The 21983-nt window shown below is 31.1% G+C and overlaps 1 protein-coding gene across 1 annotated transcript in view; it reads right to left on the bottom strand.

The window, feature by feature from the left end:
• Positions 1-7161: 7161 nt before the first annotated feature.
• LOC134714410 (TP53-binding protein 1-like) overlaps positions 7162-21983 on the bottom strand; it is a 46347-nt gene continuing 31525 nt past the window's right edge. Inside the window, exons 26-33 of the mRNA XM_063575650.1 lie at positions 21398-21528; positions 20778-20975; positions 18137-18217; positions 13605-13751; positions 12756-12853; positions 10403-10596; positions 9967-10097; positions 7162-8986 (exon numbers count right to left, since the gene is read on the bottom strand). Coding sequence (XP_063431720.1) covers positions 8799-8986; positions 9967-10097; positions 10403-10596; positions 12756-12853; positions 13605-13751; positions 18137-18217; positions 20778-20975; positions 21398-21528 — 1168 coding nt within the window. The 3' untranslated portion in view covers positions 7162-8798. The remainder of the gene's footprint in view (positions 8987-9966; positions 10098-10402; positions 10597-12755; positions 12854-13604; positions 13752-18136; positions 18218-20777; positions 20976-21397; positions 21529-21983) is intronic.

Raw genomic sequence — 21983 nt, 5'->3', positions numbered from 1 at the left:
GAGTATTTCTACTGTTGTGAATTAAAGGGGCACTAGCTACGAGTAAAAAAAATGATTTCTTTTCTGTTCAATCATTAATAAAAGTGAAATTGGGAAATAATAATTCGTTTCGGACAATCAGTTTTGCAACTTCCCATTTATCAGCAGGACCAATCATCTGCTCCGTTGTTTTGTGTTTTCATGTTTAAATCAATATGTTACGCTCGTGCATATTCTTTACAGCATGAGTAGATGTAATGCCTATGTGACAATGTTGATTGAGGTTTCGTGTTGCTGAATCTCAAGTATTTTATTATAATGTTTTGGTTGTGTTTTGCCATGATTGCTTTTTCGATACTTGTGTTTAAATTCACATTTCGTATATCATCCGTCTCTTGTTTTACGCAAACAAAAACCATTGGAAAAGTAAGTCGCCACGACGTACGATTCGGGTTGTAAATCTATATTATAAGAGCCTTCAGATTCGATGTTTACAAGGATATATTGGAGGATGTGCACGAAGTTTTCGAATTGGCCCTAAGATTTGGTGTTTTTATCAATGCTCTTCAACTTTGTATTTATTTGGCTTTTTAACTATTTCGATCTGAGCGTCACTGATGAGTCTTATGTAGACGAAACGCGCGTCTGGCGTATAAAATTATAATCCTGGTACTTTTGATAACTATTTAATCAGACCAAAATACTATACATTTCATAAAGAAATTCTTCTGATAATACTATTAAGAAAAAACTACTTTTTTTGCACCGTCCTTTATAATTTATGAAGCTATGAACCCTTAAAAAATATTATTTGTATTCTAACTTCAATTATGGTAAATTTTCCCATAATTTAAATTGTTTTGGCATAAAAAAACCTTGGCTGCCAAAATTGACACAGAGATCTATATGTCTTTAAACGATCTCGTTTTTTTGTAATCATGATAGTATTATGAACATGAAATAAAAACTACGCTAAACTTTCAAACTATGATCCATAACTAAAGAGGACTTGCTAAATAACCTCCATGAATATGGAAAATGTTATAAAACTGCAAACCACGAATTAGCACCAGTGGCTTTTTTTAACTCACCTTAACACACACTTTACTATGATACTTACGCAAAAGTTTAACAAAGTCAATGAACCATGATGACGGGACAAGGTCATATAATTTTAATGGAAATAAACTTACAACTGAAAATAATGTTCTTAACATCAATGGGTCATCTTAAAATGATCTGTCACAGACTTTTAACATGTAAAATATGCAAAACATTAAAAGTCAATAGACCAGGACTATAAAGCAGTTACAAATAATATCAATGGAAATGAAATAGGCCACTGCATTCCAAATATCATTGACCTATCACTAGTGGTTTTCCATAACATGACCTTATTAAAAACTTCTACATTGTTGACGCTGGTCACTGCAGGAAAAAGCACACCTATGACTCGGTTTTTCGAATCGGTCAAAGTATGACAAAAAAAGTAAAATAAAACAAACTGTTTTAAGGATATCAACTCATATAAAGACTCAGCCAACAAATGGCCAATGGTATAAACTATATAATCTTTTTGTTTCTCGTGTATTACCTATAAAATTTTGCAGTTTTTATTTATATTCTCTAGTTCAAGAGATAAATGGCAAAAAATATTAAAATTATTCTTTTCAATGAACATAAACCCCTTTAATAAAGGGGTATTACATGTAGCTGTCAAATTAATGTTGACCAATTAGACTGAAATTCTTGTATTCGACTAACATAATAAAACATATTAAAATTATAAAAAGTATAAAACAAACAATTTAAGATTCATAGACTCGATCGACAGTATCAGCATTTGGTGTGTATTTTAGTCTAGACACTATCGATGCGACCTCCAAAGACCGCCGACGTTTATATTACTGCATATAAACATATAAATAGATAGCAAACTAGTACACGAAGATTTTTGAAAGGTCTGTTTGATTTCACAATACATGATAAGAAAACATGTAATTTATCGTATTTTACCTGTGTAAATATGCATAGTTGATAAATATTTCGCATCAACTTCATAAATCCAAGACATCCGGTCATTGTGTGATTTTTCTATAATATTTTTTGTATTTCTGTCTTTCTATTTTGGTATTATGCTTTTTCTGTATGCCTTTTTGTGTTTCTTTGTGACATATGTCGTGGCTCTGTACTTATACATCCCGGCATTGTGTTATTGTGTCATAGTTTTGTTTATATATCTGTTTATTTTATAGTGATTAACAAAATAATACAATGACTGCATGATGTATCCCTATTTCGACATTTTTACCTATCATGTCTGTTTACACATCACTGTCAATATAATAGAATTGTAAACAACCATCAAACAAGTGAGAGGTTTGAAAAGCGGTATACTACTGTTGCCTTTATTTAACTAGCTTCAAAACCAGGTTTAATCCACAATGTTCTACATAAGAAAAGGACTGTACCACGTGAGGAATATGACAGTTGCTTTCTATTCGTTTGATGTGTTTGAGCTTTTGATTTTGCCAATTATTAAGGGATTTGAATTTTCCACGGAATTCAGTATTTTTGTGATTTTACTTTTTAATAGATAGAATCATTCAAACAAATGGTTTACCTTTGTTTCACTTTCAATATTAAAATTCCTTTTCTTTATTAGTTGAATACATCCAGTTCATTTGTTACCCATTTCTAGCTGAAGGATTCAATCAAATTTCACATCAATACGGATTTAATGACGTCAAATTGTTCACTTGAAAGTCATTTGCTTATTTTGACAAAGCTGAACCCAACTTCCTGTCAAAAGGGAATCATAATTCGACGATTTAACTTTCATTAATGTTTGAACAACGAAACATCATACTTTATCTTTTTCTATATCTCGTAGCTAATATCCCTTCAAGGACTCATTCCACATGTTTTACCCTTCTATTACCAGTGTCAAAATATTTTGGAAAAGTATAATTATGGTGAAAATAGGATTTTTAAGTGGATTTTACACCTTCAGCATTTGTGTAGTCAGACCATCTGAAAGAATGCAAACTTTATACTAGAAACCAGAAGGATCGTACTACCCACGTTTGGTTGAAATTGCTTAATTAAGTTCATAGTTACCTGAAAGTATACATCGGACATGAAAGTAAGTGAAAACAAAATGTCATTCAGGCTACAACTCCTTGACCGGTTATATAACGGTCTTGTTTGTATTGTCGTGTTCGTAGGTTTTATATTCTGATTATTTATGGCTGATAAATATCCGATGGTTTGTCATATTGAAATCCTTAAATGCTGATTATTTTTGTTTTTACAAGTAACTTTTATAGTGTTTACCTATCTGATATAGAGGTTCATTCTGAGTACTTTTACATAGCCAGATTTTCTGTCAATTATATTCTTTTAAGATTAAGAAAATTTATATATGTTATCAGTGTAGCCATAGTTGATGATTGACGAAGACAAATAAAAAAAATCATACTAGATATACTATATGGATCATTCATTGGTTCGAAATTGAATAGTTTCAGAGGAGAGCTCTGAAAAAGTAAATAACTGTTACCACAGAACTTATTCTCGCCTATTTGTTATTTTGTTAATGCAAATGGTGAAACTAAAATAGCAATATTTTAATATGTAAGCTATGGAAATATTCAAGGTCGTCAATGAACCAAGTAATCTATATGGAAATGAGATATACCATTACTTATACAAATGCATGCCAAATATCATTGACCTTCCACGAGTGGTTCCCCAAAAAATGACCTTATCACAAAGTAATAAATGTATTAAAGCAAATTTTCAAAGTAATAGAACCTTACTGAGAGAGAGGGGCGAAATAATCCTCATGGTAATGGGATGTGCCAATTCTAATAAAACTGCATACCAAATAGCATTTGTCTAGAACTAGTGGTTGACAATAAGAGAGTGGCAAAAGATACCAGAGGGATATTCAAACTCATCATTTTTGCGCCTGTCCCAAGTCAGGAGCCTCTGGCCTTTGTTAGTCTTGTATTATTTTAATTCTAGTTTCTTGTGTACAATTTGGAAATTAGTATGGCGTTCATTATCACTGAACTAGTATATATTTGTTTAGGGGCCAGCTGAAGGACGCCTCCGGGTGCGGGAATTTCTCGCTACATTGAAGACCTGTTGGTGACCTTCTGCTGTTTTTTTATTTGGTCGGGTTGTTGTCTCTTTGACACATTCCCCATTTCCATTCTCAATTTTATTGAAAATAAACTGACAACGCTGACTAAAAAGGAAAAAGACAAACAAACAAATAATAGTATGCAAGACACAACATAGAAAATAAAAACTAAGCAAAACTAGACCTATAAATTACTAACTACTAATAATTTGTTGTTGTCAAGAATTTCAATAACGGCTGGGAAGCAGACTAATGTTGCCCAGTCTTTGGTTTTCTATGTTATGTTTTGCATACTATTGTTTTTTTCTGTTAATTTGTTTCTTTTTTAGCCATGGCATGGTCCGTTTATTTTCGATATTTAAATTGTAATGTGCCTTTTGGTTTGGTATCTTTTATCTCTTTCTTAAGGTGTCATCAAATCTTTTTGGTTGTATTGTCATTTTGTAGATCTTGTTTTTCATTCACCCCTAGTATATTTGAAACTGGCTCAGTAGAAAGGATCTACGAAAAACGACAACAGACATCAAGTGATTAGAATAGCTCACATGGGTCAGGTAAGAAGGTGGAAATAATAGAACACGGAGTGGCAAGATTTGTAACCAACAACCACAATTACCAATTACAATCATTCTTCTTTTGTATTACCAGTTTTAATACCAATATAACTCCAAGAGCTCTGCTGGTAAGATTATATTGGATGACATCATATCAAATACTGTTTTAAACAACTGCCAATGTTGTAAAGATGTTGTTCCTCTTTGGATGTTTTTTTTTCACAATTGGGTTGAATAAACCTTGTGTAGCTTATATTGATATCATCCAGGATAATTGATAATTTTAAAGAACAAACACCATATATTGTATAACACATACAATTAACTTGAATTTACTACTAAGTAAATAATGAATAAAATGATTTTTTCATTTGTGACCTGAAATTGAGCCTTAGTACCAAAATTATGACGACTTTAAACAAGTGTTACAAAAGGCCATTCAATATCAAGTGTATTAATGTCAACCGCGGTCTATTATTTTCAAAATATATTAGTTGTTCTACCATGTCTATGATCATATATAACAGAAGGCATTTCTCTTATGGATGCTGCCTGTTATCTATTTCTTGCGGAAATATATATTTTTCATTATTATACTGCACAGAGTGTGATAGGAAAACTGTTTTAATTTGATTGGCTTATCACAGCATCATGAGACAATGTTACAACATGTCATTGCTAATCGTTAGGTTAATGTACCTATCACCTTGTATAGCCTGACAGTTACAATAAATTGTGCATCAAAATTATTTGACTAATTTTTCACTAGTAGCTATGAACTGGAAGATAGGTCCATTAAAATTTGAAGTATGCTAATATATTATTACCTTTCACAATCACCAATTGACTGCAGTTTCCCATAGCAGTTACAGTGACTTGACTGTTAGTGTTGCTCTCCACCAATTGTAACTCATAATTGTTGAACTGGTCAGAATATTGAATAAATTGTTCAGTCAAAATGTGAAAGTGCAAGGTGATAAAATAAAATATACTTACAATCCTACAAGACTTTAACGCAACTTTCATGATGTTATGACAAAATTAGTTTATCAGTTTGTATAGTTATATTATAGTTATTTCCATGCTGAAGGGGGAACTGTTTATTTGGAATTGCTATAAAATTGTCCAAACTAAGCTTTCATATAGTTTTTCTTTCTAAAAGTATTCTATATTTTTAAGAATCAGATATCATTTTCAATAAAACAACATATATACAGTAAAATATGTGTGAAATAACAATATGCTATTGATAAGTTTCCATGGGGAGATAACCTAAAATATTATTCTTTTGAATAAGACTTTTTGAAAGAAAAAATGATAATCTCCTCCATGGAAACCTCATACAAACATATATTGTTATTTCACACATATTTTACTGCATATGAAATGTTTTAATTCAAATAATGTCTAATTCTTATAAATATAGAACACTTTTAGAAAGAAAAACTATATGAAAGCTTAGTTTGGACAATTCTATAGCAATTCAAAATAAACAGTTCCCCTTCAGCATGGAAATGACTATAATATACCTATACAAACTGATAAACTAAATTTGTCACAACATCATTAAAGTGGAGTTAAAGTCTTATAGGATTGTAAGTATGTTTTATTTTATCACCTTGCACTTTCACGACTTGACTGCGTTTTTCTACAGCAGTTGGTTCAAATTTCTGACCAGTTGAACAATTTGATTTTATATAACAAATTGCAATTTGGTCAACATTTTGAATGAGTTGCAATTGGTGGAGAGCAACACTAACAGTCAAGTCACTGTAGTTAAGATTTCCGACAAGTTCAACAGTTTGGATCAATAAAATAAATTGCAATCTGGTTAGAATTTTGAAATAGCTATAATATGTGGAAAGCAACAATCAAAGTCAAGTCACAGTTACAACTAATGAGAATTTGCTTTGAGTCAATCATGCAATATAGCCTTTTTGCGCTGATGGCATCATTGAGATGGATCCCATCTTTATGGGCACCACTGTAAATAGCATGTTTTAAAAATTTGTATCTTTACAAAAGGTCATGGGGTTGTCAACTGAAACCAAAGTTAATGACCTTGACTCTTGACCAAGGAAGTTGTACATACATTTATGACACCCCCTCTGGTGTTGGTTAATATACATGTCAGGTATATACTTTGAAATAATAACAGTACTTAAGATAAAGAGCAGGCACAATTTGTTTTAGATGGACAGACAGACTTATCATTATACGAGGACCATCCACTACGCACGGACCTCATTAATATACTGTGGACTAATTTATTCTAATAGATGTTCAATTTCAAGGTTTGGCAAAATTTGGCTTACAAGCTTATAGAAAAATCATACTTTGTTGATCATTTTAATCCTTGGTTACCCAAAACCCTGCATTAAAAAAAATGTGGTACCTCACCAAATAAAAATAGATCCACAGTATACTAAAATAAACAATTCATTCATTGAAAGAGAACAAAGTGAACTAAACATCAGATCAATTTAAAATGCATTCATCTTTAATATACTATACAAACACAAACAAAAATCATTAGCACCTATCAACATGATCAACATTTCTAACTAGCATGAACAGTTTGTGACAGTTAAAAATATTGTTATCAATTCATTACTTATACAGGAACATTTGAAACAAAAAAAACAATATTAAAAATGTAAGAAAAATATAAAATAATTATTACATTCAACACTGTATCATAACTAACAATAAAACAAACAATAACAATCTTAAAAACTATTACTAAAATAATCATATCTAATGATTGATTAATATCTAGAGTATTCTATAATGTTTTTGGCATATGATAAATGTTTCTTTTCTATATCACCATCATGCATTTATAGTGAACAGAAACAAACATTTCTTAAAAATAACACATTTTGGAATTGCCAATGAGACAGTCACCCATCGAAGATCACTGGAAGCAGTTATTATCTCAAGGTCATCACATAACCTATTTAGTCCAATTTTCATGAAAAACAACAAAATAAACAGAAAACAATTTCAAATAGTAATGGAAATAGTTTGATTGAGCAAAATAAAAATTTAGCTGAAAATCTTTCTAGTTCCATAATTTGTACACCGGGAAGTTGTCTTTCACATTTTTTTATCATCATACCAACTGTTTTGACAAATTTATATAGCAAAGAGAACCAGGAACCACAATTTTGTAAAATATCCTTCACTTTTTTTAAAACGTAAATTTTATGGATCCGTATAATTCTTTCTATTTTTTTAATAATAAAATATATTTTTTACTATATGTATTCTGTTAGGTCTGCATAAAAAAAATCCATGTGGTTTCTTAAAACAAAACAAAAAAGAATTTTAAATAAAATCTTTCCAGATCAGAAGAGAAATTCAAAACCATCATATTGTTTAAAAGTTATCTACACATAATCATGTTTATAATTCAATCAAATTTTCTGTCTTGACATTTTTTTCCTTATATTCTTTAACATGACAAATCATTCTTATGACTAATTATGATATCATTTTCATGATGAATTAAATTGTAAATAATTTATAAGTTTAAAAAATGATCTTGAAAAACTTGTTAATATGAAAAAGAATTAACATCATTTATGTAAGAACAATAATGATATTATTTTAATGATAAAGAGTCAGATTTGAAATTGTATTTTTTTCTCATTACTGTCAAATAGCTGATGCTTGCAGCTTCTTTATCAATTCAATGTTTTTAAATAGTAGTCCATCATTTTTCAGCCATAGGTTCCCAGGAATGTCCATCAGTTGTCAATGAATTATGAAATATACCACTGAGAGAGTGAGCAATGATTTTTCATTATATTCCGTGTCTTATCCAATAATAAAGTAGTTATAACTAAGCATTGTAATGGCATAGTGATATCTGAGACATCCAGTGAAGTCCATCAGTGGGGAATGAAGTATGATGTATATATCACAGTGAGCCATGATTTACTCATTAAATTCCAACAAAGCATTGTAATTGCATGGTAATATCTGAGACAACAGTCCATTAGATGTGGAAATTTAAGAAATGTATCTTTATGAGCCATAGAAATCAACCAAATGTTCATGAGTTGTCCAACATAAAGAGACACTGAAAAAATCTATAATAACTATATGTCTCAAATGACTTGGCTGTCAGTATAGTCATACTCATACATAGGATGTCCAGTGAAGTCCATCAGATGACCATTGATTAAACACTGGATTAACCACTCAGTTGATACTACAGGAGTTCTAAGTGTTCTAGCTGATCGTAGAATCTGGGGTTTACAAGAATTGTCTGTCACAACAACTTGTACAATTTCATCTGTAAATATAAATAGTATACTATTGTACAGTATATCTGATGAACTAAATCTTACTAGGTTCAAGTACTGGAGAAAACAATATATAATGGAATGTGATATGAAAATGTGGACACAGAGATATGTCTGTTCATCTTTGCTTCAAATAATATATCTTGATGCAATATTACATTGGAAGAAAAGGGAAGGAAAAAGAAAAAGAAACTTGGAAATGATTAACAAAGAAATGTCAAATTTGCTCCTACATGTATAAAAGTTTCTCTAATTCTTTGTCAATTTATTCCTTTCTGCACCCATTGTATAAATTTTTTTAATCAACTTGTGGTTCGTATGATGTCAGTTCTTTATTGGTTAAAAAACTGATTAGGATGTCGAATTTTCTTGCTTTTCTCTTAATTTCCTATTGTGACAGCATGAACAAAGGCGACCATGCCTGATGACGTCACAAAGAAAGAACACATCTTTTGCAGATCATTCAGAGAGAAGAAATACATTTGCCTGTATATCGTTGAAAATCATTAGAGAAACAGATTCTACCACCTAATCTTGTGTAAAACGATATTTATCCACTCTCGACAGTTAAATTTTAAATATTTAAAACGCTCTGGGAGCCTCGTGTTTTAAATTTGAAAATTTAACTGTCTCAAGTGGATAAATATCTTATCACACTCGATGCAGGGGTAGAATCTATATACAACAGTATGATGTGTGTATTGTATATTGAGGAAAAAGAAATGATATAATTGCAATTATATTTAAAGCTTAAATCAATAAAAAAAAAAGAGCATTGTATTTTTTTTTTTAAAGGAATTGAATTTAACAATAACTTTTGACATTTAAAGATTTTGTTTTTGTTGAAGAAATCATTTTATGAAAAAAACACATTTGATATTGGTGAAATTTGTTGTGTTTTCCAATGGGAATTAAAATAACAAATAATATTGTATTATAATATCATGTTTATAATACTATAAAACTATACCAGTAGCTCTTCTGCTGTGTAATTTCTTGACTAAATTAGCTCCAGCTATTTCCAATATGTTTGACCATTCTGCCAAGTTCTCACCCTCTAACATTACAGTCATATCCTTTAAATCTCCTCTGTGTGCATTCCTAGACAAAGTAAACAAAATATATATTGAATATCAACTGCATATATCAGCCATGTGGTCATATATTTTCTTCCTTATATTTATCATAGAGACCTAATAATACTAGGCAACTGTGTGCTGTTGTGTATTATTATTCATAAAAAATATTATCTATAAATCAAAATTGGACAAATGTCCCTGAAATGAACATTACCATGATAGTGATTCAAGTGTAAAATGTAGGCCATAGTGTTCTTCTCCCCAAAAAAATCAAGGCAAAATGTTTATTTCAAAGGAGTGGGTCTTATTGTCCATTAGTTCACATACCATTCTACTTTCTTTTTCTTCTCTATACTGATTCCTGCTTGTAACATATAGGATTTATAGTCTAGAAGTGTTTGCTGTGATACTGAGTCTATAATCCATCGATGTGACACACAAGGGTAACCAGCTGCCAATGCTTGGAAATATTTCACTGTCCGTACATATGAATTTGATATCAGGAACATGGATGAATTGTTCTGAAATATATCATGGCAATTAAGCAATCAATACAACATGCACATTAAAATATTTTAGAAAAATAAACCAGACATTGCATTGATTCATCAACTTTCTTGCAAGTGGTCAATTTGAATTCTATCAAGATCTTTTTAACAAAAAGGTTGTTGAAACAGATATGGCTGAAATTGAACTCTGGTAAATGTAAGGTCAATTGATTAAAATTATTCAACATGAGCAATTTTAAATTTAAAACCCAACAGTTGGTTTAAAATTCTGAAATAACTCATAAATAAAATCCAAATAGAAGAAATTGATTGAAAGATGTCTAGTTTTAGTTTTTGTGTACTATAAACTCCTGAACATTGCAATGTAATGTAATATGAATATATTATATATGGGCTCATAACAAAATAAGGTCAGCTAATCAGAAGACATGTTACATCCAAAATTAAATTATTATTTGTTGGATACCAATTTTCATGGGTTTCATTAGATCTATGAAATCTAAAGTTCAGCAAGAACACATTTTTCTATGCGCTTGTATACAGACTTTGGCTTAACTACAAAATCTAATATACATGAAAATACAATTTTTCCTGAATCTGAAAAATTACTGCATCCTCTTTGTTGTTTTGTGGATTGAAGTATATTTTTTTTCATTGATATTTGATTTTTTTGTGGTTTAATATTTCAATGCATACTTCCTAGTAGAAAATTTGTAATTTGTTGATATTAAAAAAAATAATTTCCTGGTACATTTGTACCTATGAAACTTGGTATCCAATGAGTTATAATTAATCCACAGTAATTCTATCTAAAGAAATGCAGAATATAAATAATTCTATCAAAATTTAAAAAGTGAGTCATCATTTTTTTTAATCTTTCACTTCCAAAATTTTGCAATAAAAAATAAAATGCTTTGCAGAGTGCAGTCTGACATGACAATAGAAGTTGAATCCTGTCAGAACAGTTAGGACACATGGACACAATATTCAAGCTTCATACTGTTTAACTTGGGATTATGATCACATTTTTGACAAAATAAAGGTTTCTGACACAAAATAAATATGTTCAAAGATCTTTAAAATCTATTGCACAATACTGTGCAATTGGAGATTTTTTCTTGAAATATGAAAATTTTTGAAAAAAAAAATATGAACCTCTTAAAAATATTGGAACCCACTCTTGGAGCAATTACACTTAGATTCAATTCCAGCCTTCCCCTTGAATTGTGGAACATTGTAATACAATTTTAGAGAGATTCATACACTTATACACAAGTTATTGACTGGAAACTATAAAAATGATTGTTATTGGCCCTTTATGCCCTAAATCCTGCATATTTAACTGTTGGGCATTTACCACTAATCTCTATACCAGCCTCCCATTTGTTATATAAAAAATTGTGGTACAATGTCAGAGAGATCCATAAACTTACACACAAGTCATTGTCCATTCCCCCTTATTCCTTATTATTGGAACCATAACCCCCAAAATCAACCCAAACCTTCCTTTTGTGGTATTGGACCTTCTAGTTAAATTTATAGAGATCCATTCACATAAACTAAAGTTTGTGTCCGGAAACCAAATGTGTTTTGGGACAACAACAACGACAGCATTATACGACCCCAAAAAAATTGTTGAAGTTGTATAAAAATTCTGAAGTACTTGAAATTAACCATGTCTTTAAATGATTCTTTTTTTCCCTCCAATTACTTGTCAAAAGTTGATGGTTTAGACAAGTCATTCTGGATACATGTATACCAGTAATAGTAACACACAACCAATGATACTTATGTAAGGAATGTAGCATCAAACAAATGTCTTTTTGTTAAAATATTTTTTATATACTTTCATTTATTCTATTTACATAATCATAAAGTCAATAAATCAAAACACAATGTACTAGTAATACATTTATTTAATTTTTTCTTCAGTTTTGAAAACACATCTGATATACTGATAAAGAACATATGCTTTTTATTTTACACATCAGTCATTTTTTTGGCCATATCTATTAATATTCCATACCACTATAAATTTAAAGTTACTGATTCAAATCTCCCAGAATATTTTTTTAAAATTAAACTTACCATTGACATATATATTTTGCAACGACATACACCACATGTATATAAATTCATGAAACTATTTCATATTCTACATAAAAAAGTACCTGTAAAAAACTGTTGTTTATTGTATGCAATATGATTCCACCTTCTCTGGTTATTTGGCTTTTCAAGAAGTCTTTATCAAATGGAACCTTCCCTTCATCTAAAAAAAATAAAAGAAATAACTCCTCATAACTAATATCAATATCACTGCTCTGAAAAAATAATGAAAAGTAAAATCCACTCAACTTTGCTAAAACTAGTCATAACAGAGTTATCTCTCTTTAAAGAGTATACTACACTTGAAATTTATCAAATCCAATTGTTGGAACTTCCTTGGGAAAGTTATGGAAATGCTGTTAAAATGAGAAAAAAACTCATAATAAAAAATATATATTCAAATATTATAAGGATTACAACCACTGTATAAATTTGCCATTTGCGTAAATGAGGAGAAATCAGAAAAAAACTTCACTTCCCAACAAAAATTGTGTAAAATTAACCACCTAATAAATCATATATTTGACAAAGTTGTTTATTTTTAACTGTAGATTTGAGAATTTTCAGCTGGAGTTTTGGCATCAGAAGTGATAAAATAAAAACAGACAATTCTTTTGTGGTCGAAAATTGAAAATTAAACGGAAGCAATGAATCATAAATGGGAGTGATGACGGGAAGAATTTTTTTCCTGCAAGAAAAATCACATATATATAATACAGACCAAATCTTTATCAAAGATACCATAAGTTCGAAATTATTGGGTGCATTTATTATTGCAATTTTGTCATTTCAGAGTTAAATAAGATATAAATTTAGCGATATATATTGTTATAACCCTGTCGCATTTTCTCAAAAATGAAAACACTGCAATAATTTCTGAATTTATAAACATTTTTGGTGTGATACAAACATACCATCAGGACCACTTTCCTCGGCAGACGTCTCCTGTGCAGAGTCTCGTAACATCTCTTTTTCTCTGGCTACAATATCAGTTGTTTTCTTCACCTGGGTGAACATGAAGTACATTCCTTGGAACAATTTCTGTGGTGATTTAGCTGGACCTTTATAAATGGATATAAATATTTTAATTAATGGTCAAATAAGCAAGCTGTTACAATTATATTTGCAATTTCAGCTATTTCTTTCAACATACTTCTTCATAATGTTGTGAATAATATTTTTCATGTGACACATAATTTCTTATATTTTTATTTCTGTACTTAAAAATTGTAAATGTGTTCTTGGGACACAGATAATGCCCTGTTTTGAATACTATGTTATACAGAGACATAACTCAAGAATTGTTATAGTGATGCTACCTAAATTCATACTTGATTACTTTTTGTGGTATAGAGCATTGTGTATAAATTTCATAACATCTGGGTGAAGCAAATAAGTCAGCATTTTTTTCCATTTGTAAATGGGCATAAATCTAGAAGAGTAAAAGTGAGGCCACCAAATTCAAAATTAATCTGTCTTTTGTAGCAGTAAGCTTTGAGTACAAGTTTTAGATCAGGCAAACTGAAGTTGTTTAATGCTTTATCCATTACAGTGGGCACATGAAAATTGCATGGATAACTAGAAATAATTCAAGCCCTAAAAAATTATTTTTATTCTAAAAGAACAAATATGTCAGTTATTTAGGATCGAAGTGCATTTGATGATGCCAAATATTTGCTGTTTCCTTTATTAACACACTATTACATTGACTTAAAATAAGGGAACAAACTTATCTAGAGAATGCTTCAACAGTTTACAAAAACATATTTAGATAGATTTGAATGAATTTAAATGATAATTGTACTTATATGTTAAAAAAACGGCTTTTAAGATGTTTTATCCTAGCTTGTTCGTTTATGTTTCCTTGTTGTGATGATTTCCCTTTTACAATTGACTGATATTCTAATGTCCTTATTCAATGACATTGGGTAACTCATTCATAAAAAGTGGGAGTACGATAGGAGCAGCCCAAGCAATATATTCATATTTTACTGCAGGTGTGTACTAAAAATGAAAAGAAAAAGTTTTGAAAATAAGAATGATAAACTTGAATTCATTTCTTATAAAACAAGAGTGCACACACTAAAATGTCTCGCCTTCTTTACTTATCCTTGATACTATCTTGATAGACCTAAATATAAAGCTTTATTACAACTGTCACATAAACTCAACATTAACCAAGAAAATGAAACATTGATCAATGAACCATGAAAATGAGGTCAAAGTCAGATGAAAATGCCAGGCAGACATGTACAGCTAACAATTCTTCAATACAACAAATATAGTTGACTTATTGCTTATAAATAAAGAAAAACAGACCAAAACACAAACACTTAAATTTAGCAATGGACTGTGAAAATGAGGTCAAGGTAAAATAAAACCTGCATTACCGACATATAGATCATAGAATATTTCCATACACCAAATATAGTTGACCTAATGTATAAGAAAAACAGACCAAAACACAAAAACTTAACTATAACCACTGAACCATGAAAATAAGGTCAAGGTCAGATGACACCTGCCAGTTTGACATGTACACTGTACAGTCCTTCCATACACCAAATATACTAGACCTATTGCTTATAGTATCTGAGATATGGACTTGACCACGAAAACTTAACCTTGTTCACTGATCCATGAAATAAGGTTGAGGTCAAGTGAAAACAGTCTGACAGGCATGAGGACCCTGCAACAGGTCAGGACCACTACCTTATATGGAAATGCATAAATTAGCATACTTATGTTCTCGCACATGTAATTGTTTATTTACAGGTGACGCAATTTATTTTTACCTAGGTTTTTGACCAATCCACTAAATGAGTCACAATGCATGATGAACTACTACGTGTTTACAATCAACCAAGAACACGTGTTATTTACTGCAATACAACACATTTTTTCGTGCAAAGCGGGATTCACAATTTTGCTTAGTTTTTCATTTTGTGCATCCTCATTTATAGTTCGTGATATAAAGTATTACTTCCATGCTCAGATTAACGAAGAGTTGTTTCTATGCGAAGAAAAAAGGATTTGAATTACCCGATATATAGCCATTAACATGTTTGATGATTGCACCGAGATTTCATGTATTTGTCAACCAGACAGCAACGAAACAAAAGACAAAAAACATAATTACCCACGAGACAAACTAACTGGTGTAAAATAAGCCGTAGATAACAGCCGGTGCTGATATTCACGAGTACAGCATTTTTCGTATAGATAATCTAAGACATATGTGTGATCCTTGAATTTTGTGTTCGTAAAAAAGGCGAAGAAATATTTACATAAATGGCAGTGTTAACAAAATCTATCAACTGAATAAATCATTACAGCTGATTTCTTATACCTGCAAAGTAAAACTTTGGTTGGCTTGCTTGCTTTGTTTGTATAGTTGTTTATACAAGCTTTGAAAAATAAGATTGGCATCATTAAACAATTTATATGTAGGCATAGTTTTTAACTTGTATATTTTATATTTTGTACAATATACAAACAAAGCAAGTAAGCTAACCAAAGTTTTGCTCTACATGCATTAGGAAATAAGCTGTAATGATGTTATCCATACATGTATGTATGTGCGAAAAGATGGAAAATTTGGTATGTTTTGTGAAAATTGCAGCGTTGGATCTATAATATAAAAAAAAAGAAAATGTGGTATGAATGCCAATGAGACAGCTGTCCACAAGAGACCAAAATGACACAGAAATTAACATTTATAGATCACCGTACAGCCTTCAACAATGAGCAAAGCACATACCGCATAGTCAGCTATAAAAGGGCCCGATACGACAATGTAAAACATTTCAAACGAGAAAACTCACGGCCTTAATTATATTAAAACAAAATGAACGAAAAATAAATATGTAACTCATAAACAAACGGCAACCACTGAAATACAGGCTCTTATACAATATATTTTTTTTTACTGGATAGATTTCTTCTACTTTTATATATTTAATTGGGCCGTTTTTTTTTTATTGATTTACACAAGTAATTTTGGGGTCATTTAAAACTTACTTTTTGGCATTGAACCTACGACTGCTTATTTTACTAAATTATGTCTTTGTTGAAAAAATGTCTCATTTGGCACTCGTATCTCACCTTCTTATTTCAATATACAAAGCACGTTTTAGAAAAAAAAAAATCATAGGTAATATGGCACCCACTATGATCCAGAGACTTTTAATATTGGAGATATTTTACATATGTCAGCAGCCGAACGATAAAAAATCTCTGAGGTATATTTTGTGATAAAATTAGCAACAAACGGAGATTATCGATGGATGATATTTATACCCTACCCGCTCCATGAGGGCGGGGTTCCGGGGGGATTGATCCCTTTTTTTTGGACGATCAGTGCATTTGGATGGGAACTTGTAGTACGAACCCCCTCCCCTTTTGTCCAGGGTTAGGACCCCTTTTTTAAATGGCTGGATCCGCCCCTGCTGCTTTCATAACACTTATTTTTAGCATACTGGATATTATGATGTTCTTACTTTTAGTTCAGGTCCAGATAAAATTTTTACGCATTCAGTAAAGAAAGAAGTGTTTCAATGAAAGTTTTCGTGTTTTTCTAGGCAGAAATTATTTTGGAATGACATTATACCGGTTTAAAAGAGCTCATATGATTTTCTTACTGGACAGTGGTCACTTCATTGGATATTTCACTGTTTCATGTCGTGAAATTAATGCTGGTTTAATTCATAACAATGCACAAAACTACTTTTGCAAGGCTAAAAAGAAAGTAGGATCGTGAAGCCAGTATACAATATTTTTTTAATCTGAGCATGCAAATTGAAGATTACGTTATATATTTTACATTAAATATATTTGCAGAATAAAAACCTTGGTAATGAGAGTCCCAGACAATATATTAGTTGACTGTTTTCCCACTAATTCCGCGTGTTTTAAGTAGGAGTTTACTCGTAGTAGCCCACAATGCATTGTAGTTCATTGAGTCGATTGGTCAGTTTTTTAATGCAGTATTGGCCTTGTGTTTTGGAAATTACTATGCAAATATATTCTGACGTCAGAAAATCTAGAGTTCTCGACCTGTGCAAGGTACGCACATACCAAATATAGTTATCCAATTACTTATAATAAGAGAGAATTTAACATTACAAAAAATCTGATTTTTTTTTCAAGTAGTCACTGAACCATGAAAATGAGGTCAAGGACATGGACATGTGACTGACGGAAAGTTCATAATATGGGGCATATATATACAAAGTATGAAGCATCCAGGTCTTCTACCTTCTAAAATATAAAACTTTTAAAAAGTGAGCTAACACCACCGCCGCTGCCGGATCACTATCCCAACGTCAAGCTTTCTGCAACAAAAGTTGCAGGCTCGACAACAAATGAAGCAAAATATGATATGAAAGAAGGGATTCCAAAATATTACAACCTAAATTTCAAAAAGAAATAATACAATTAAACTTACCTTTCCCTTTACGAGGAGATTTTCTATGAGAAATTGGGGATGTATCTCCACTAGGAGCAGTAGTAGATTCTGTTTCAGCATCTAAAAATAAAGCCATTCAAATATAAAATGCTCATCAAACTGTTTCATTCAAACTGATATTGTAGAGATATGCTAGACAAGATCTACAATTCTATTACAGAGATATGCTAGACAAGATCTACAATTCTATTACAGAGATATGCTAGACAAGATCTACAATTCTATGGCAGAGATATGCTAGACAAGCTCTACAATTCTATTACAGAGATATGCTAGACAAGATCTACAATTCTATTACAGAGATATGCTAGACAAGATCTACAATTCTATTACAGAGATATGCTAGACAAGATCTACAATTCTATTGCAGAGATATGCTAGACAAGATCTATAATTCTATTGCAGAGATATGCTAGACAAGATCTACAATTCTATTACAGAGATATGCTAGACAAGATCTACAATTTTATTACAGATATGCTAGACAAGATCTACAATTCTAAGGCAGAGATATGCTAGACAAGATCTACAATTCTATGGCAGAGATATGCTAGACAAGATCTACAATTCTATGGCAGAGATATGCTAGACAAGATCTATAATTCTATTACAGAGATATGCTAGACAAGATCTACAATTCTATGGCAGAGATATGCTAGACAAGATCTATAATTCTATTACAGAGATATGCTAGACAAGATCTACGATTCTATTGCAGAGATATGCTAGACAAGATTTACAATTCTATTACAGAGATATGCTAGACAAGATCTATAATTCTATTACAGAGATATGCTAGACAAGATCTACAATTCTATGGCAGAGATATGCTAGACAAGATCTACAATTCTATTGCAAAGATATGCTAGACAAGATTTACCATTCTATGGCAGAGATATGCTAGACAAGATTTACCATTCTATGGCAGAGATATGCTAAACAAGATCTACAATTCTATGGCAGAGATATGCTAGACAAGATCTACAATTCTATGGCAGAGATATGCTTAACAAGATCTACAATTCTATTACAGAGATATGCTAGACAAGATCTACAATTCTATGGCAGAGATATGCAAAACAAGATCTACAATTCTATTGCAGAGATATGCTAGACAAGATCTACAATTCTATTGCAGAGATATGCTAGACAAGATCTACAATTCTATTACAGAGATATGTTAGACAAGATCTACAATTCTATTACAGAGATATGCTAGACAAGATCTACAATTTTATTACAGATATGCTAGACAAGATCTACAATTCTATGGCAGAGATATGCTAGACAAGATCTATAATTCTATGGCAGAGATATGCTAGACAAGATCTACAATTCTATGGCAGAGATATGCTAGACAAGATCTATAATTCTATTACAGAGATATGCTAGACAAGATCTACAATTCTATGGCAGAGATATGCTAGACAAGATCTATAATTCTATTACAAAGATATGGTAGACAAGATCTACAATTCTATGGCAGAGATATGCTAGACAAGATCTATAATTCTATTACAGAGATATGCTAGACAAGATCTACGATTCTATTGCAGAGATATGCTAGACAAGATTTACAATTCTATTACAGAGATATGCTAGACAAGATCTATAATTCTATTACAGAGATATGCTAGACAAGATCTACAATTCTATGGCAGAGATATGCTAGACAAGATCTACAATTCTATTGCAAAGATATGCTAGACAAGATTTACCATTCTATGGCAGAGATATGCTAGACAAGATTTACCATTCTATGGCAGAGATATGCTAGACAAGATCTACAATTCTATGGCAGAGATATGCTAGACAAGATCTACAATTTTATTACAGAGATATGCTAGACAAGATCTACAATTCTATTACAGAGATATGCTAGACAAGATCTATAATTCTATTACAGAGATATGCTAGACAAGATCTACAATTCTATGGCAGAGATATGCTAAACAAGATCTACAATTCTATTGCAGAGATATGCTAGACAAGATCTACAATTCTATTGCAGAGATATGCTTAACAAGATCTACAATTCTATGGCAGAGATATGCTTAACAAGATCTACAATTCTATTGCAGAGATATGCTAGACAAGATCTACAATTCTATTACAGAGATATGCTAGACAAGATCTACAATTTTATTGCAGAGATATGCTAGACAAGTTCTACAATTTTATCAATACGGAGGAAATTGTATGACCACTCTTTATTTGAGTTATTGCCCATAATGACAATTTTAACCCTTTTTGGGGGTTTTCTCTTACATGATAAAAATAATTATTGATAAATACACTTTAAATCAAAAAATTATCAGCAAGGCCAAATTTGCTATTATGTCAAATTTTGCCAGTATAGTAAAAAGACTGTCACTCTTTATAGGAGTGATTGCCTTTAAATAGGATTTGTTTACCCTCTTTTGTGTTTTGAGAAAAAAATAAAGATTATAGAGAGAAACTAAACAGACTAAATAAAGGATCAGCAATACTAAATCAACATAATAGATTTTTATCATGAAATCTATTCTCGTCTACAATGTTGAAGAGTGTCCTTTGTTAAATATGCACATAGACCAAGGTGAGATACACAGACACTTTAGAGCCTCTAGTTATATTTTACCTTCTGCTATTTTCCTGCGTTTGGCAACTCTTGGCGTACTGGTAGAAGGTCCGGAAATCTTTTTTCTTTTGCCAGGAGTAGGAGAAAATGGAGTTTTACTCTTCTTTTTACTGCTAGGTCCTGGCTTTGGCTCCTCAGTTGACATGTTTAGTTGTTCATATCTACTCTCTTTCCTTCTCTTTCCCATTACTAAATTTTCTTTAAAATAAATATATACATGGTAAAGAACTTTCCTATCTGCAAGTCAACTTTTCATTGAAGGCTTGCTAATATTATTTCTTACAATGATCTAATTGTGGCTGAAATTCATGAAATTTTGCATATGGATTACATTGAAAATGAGACATGCACACTTACTATAAATAAAGATATTTTGGAAGGTTTTTACTAGAAATGTAGAGTCAAATTGTGGTGAGTCAAGTTTCCAGACAGTTAACAAAAGTACAATTATTAATATTGAAAACATTACCATATTTTTCTACCACCTTAAGGGAAATCATAAAAACGCCTATTTGCATTTTTTGGCGTAATATTATTTTTTCATGTGTAAGACTTTTCCTGCAGTTTAATCATCCTGTTTTTCTGTATACATTTCTTCAGACTGGTCACCCTTTACTTACCTAAGCTAACATTGGCATTATGCACAGTAGGTTCTTCAGTGTCTTCAGACTGGTCACCAAGCCTACATTGTAAGTCTGCTATGAGACAAGCAGCTTGGTCCTCACTTAGTATTACCTGGCTGGATCTGAACCTGGTAAAGTAAACACCATAAGTCATATCTCTACACTGTTTTTAAAGTAATGAGATGAAAGTAATTTATGTCAATGAAACAGTAAACTTAAAATACAATATCTTCATTAAATCTACTTTACCCATACAGTTGTACATGTAGATTGTGTTGGTAGTTGAATATAGAAAATTGGAAAAAAGCTGTTGACTATTTATCAACTTATTGGAATGAAATATACACCTACAATGAAGCCTAAATAGAATATCTGAGGCTAGCTTTATGGACTATGTTGCAGGTGACATAAAACTTCAACAATGGATATCAATGTATGAAATGTTTGTCTTTCAACAAATAATCACCTTACATGTATGTATCATTTACAAATTTACAAACTGGTGTTGGAGAGGAATCAGGTGTTGGAGAGGAATCAGGTGTATGAATGTGTGAGCTCTGTAACTGGTGTTGGAGAGGAATCA

The sequence above is a fragment of the Mytilus trossulus genome, chromosome 4, assembly GCF_036588685.1.
Source record: "Mytilus trossulus isolate FHL-02 chromosome 4, PNRI_Mtr1.1.1.hap1, whole genome shotgun sequence".
NCBI classification, from domain to species: domain Eukaryota; kingdom Metazoa; phylum Mollusca; class Bivalvia; order Mytilida; family Mytilidae; genus Mytilus; species Mytilus trossulus.
Note: the sequence above shows the minus strand (reverse complement) of the source record. Positions and strands in the feature narration are given on the sequence as shown.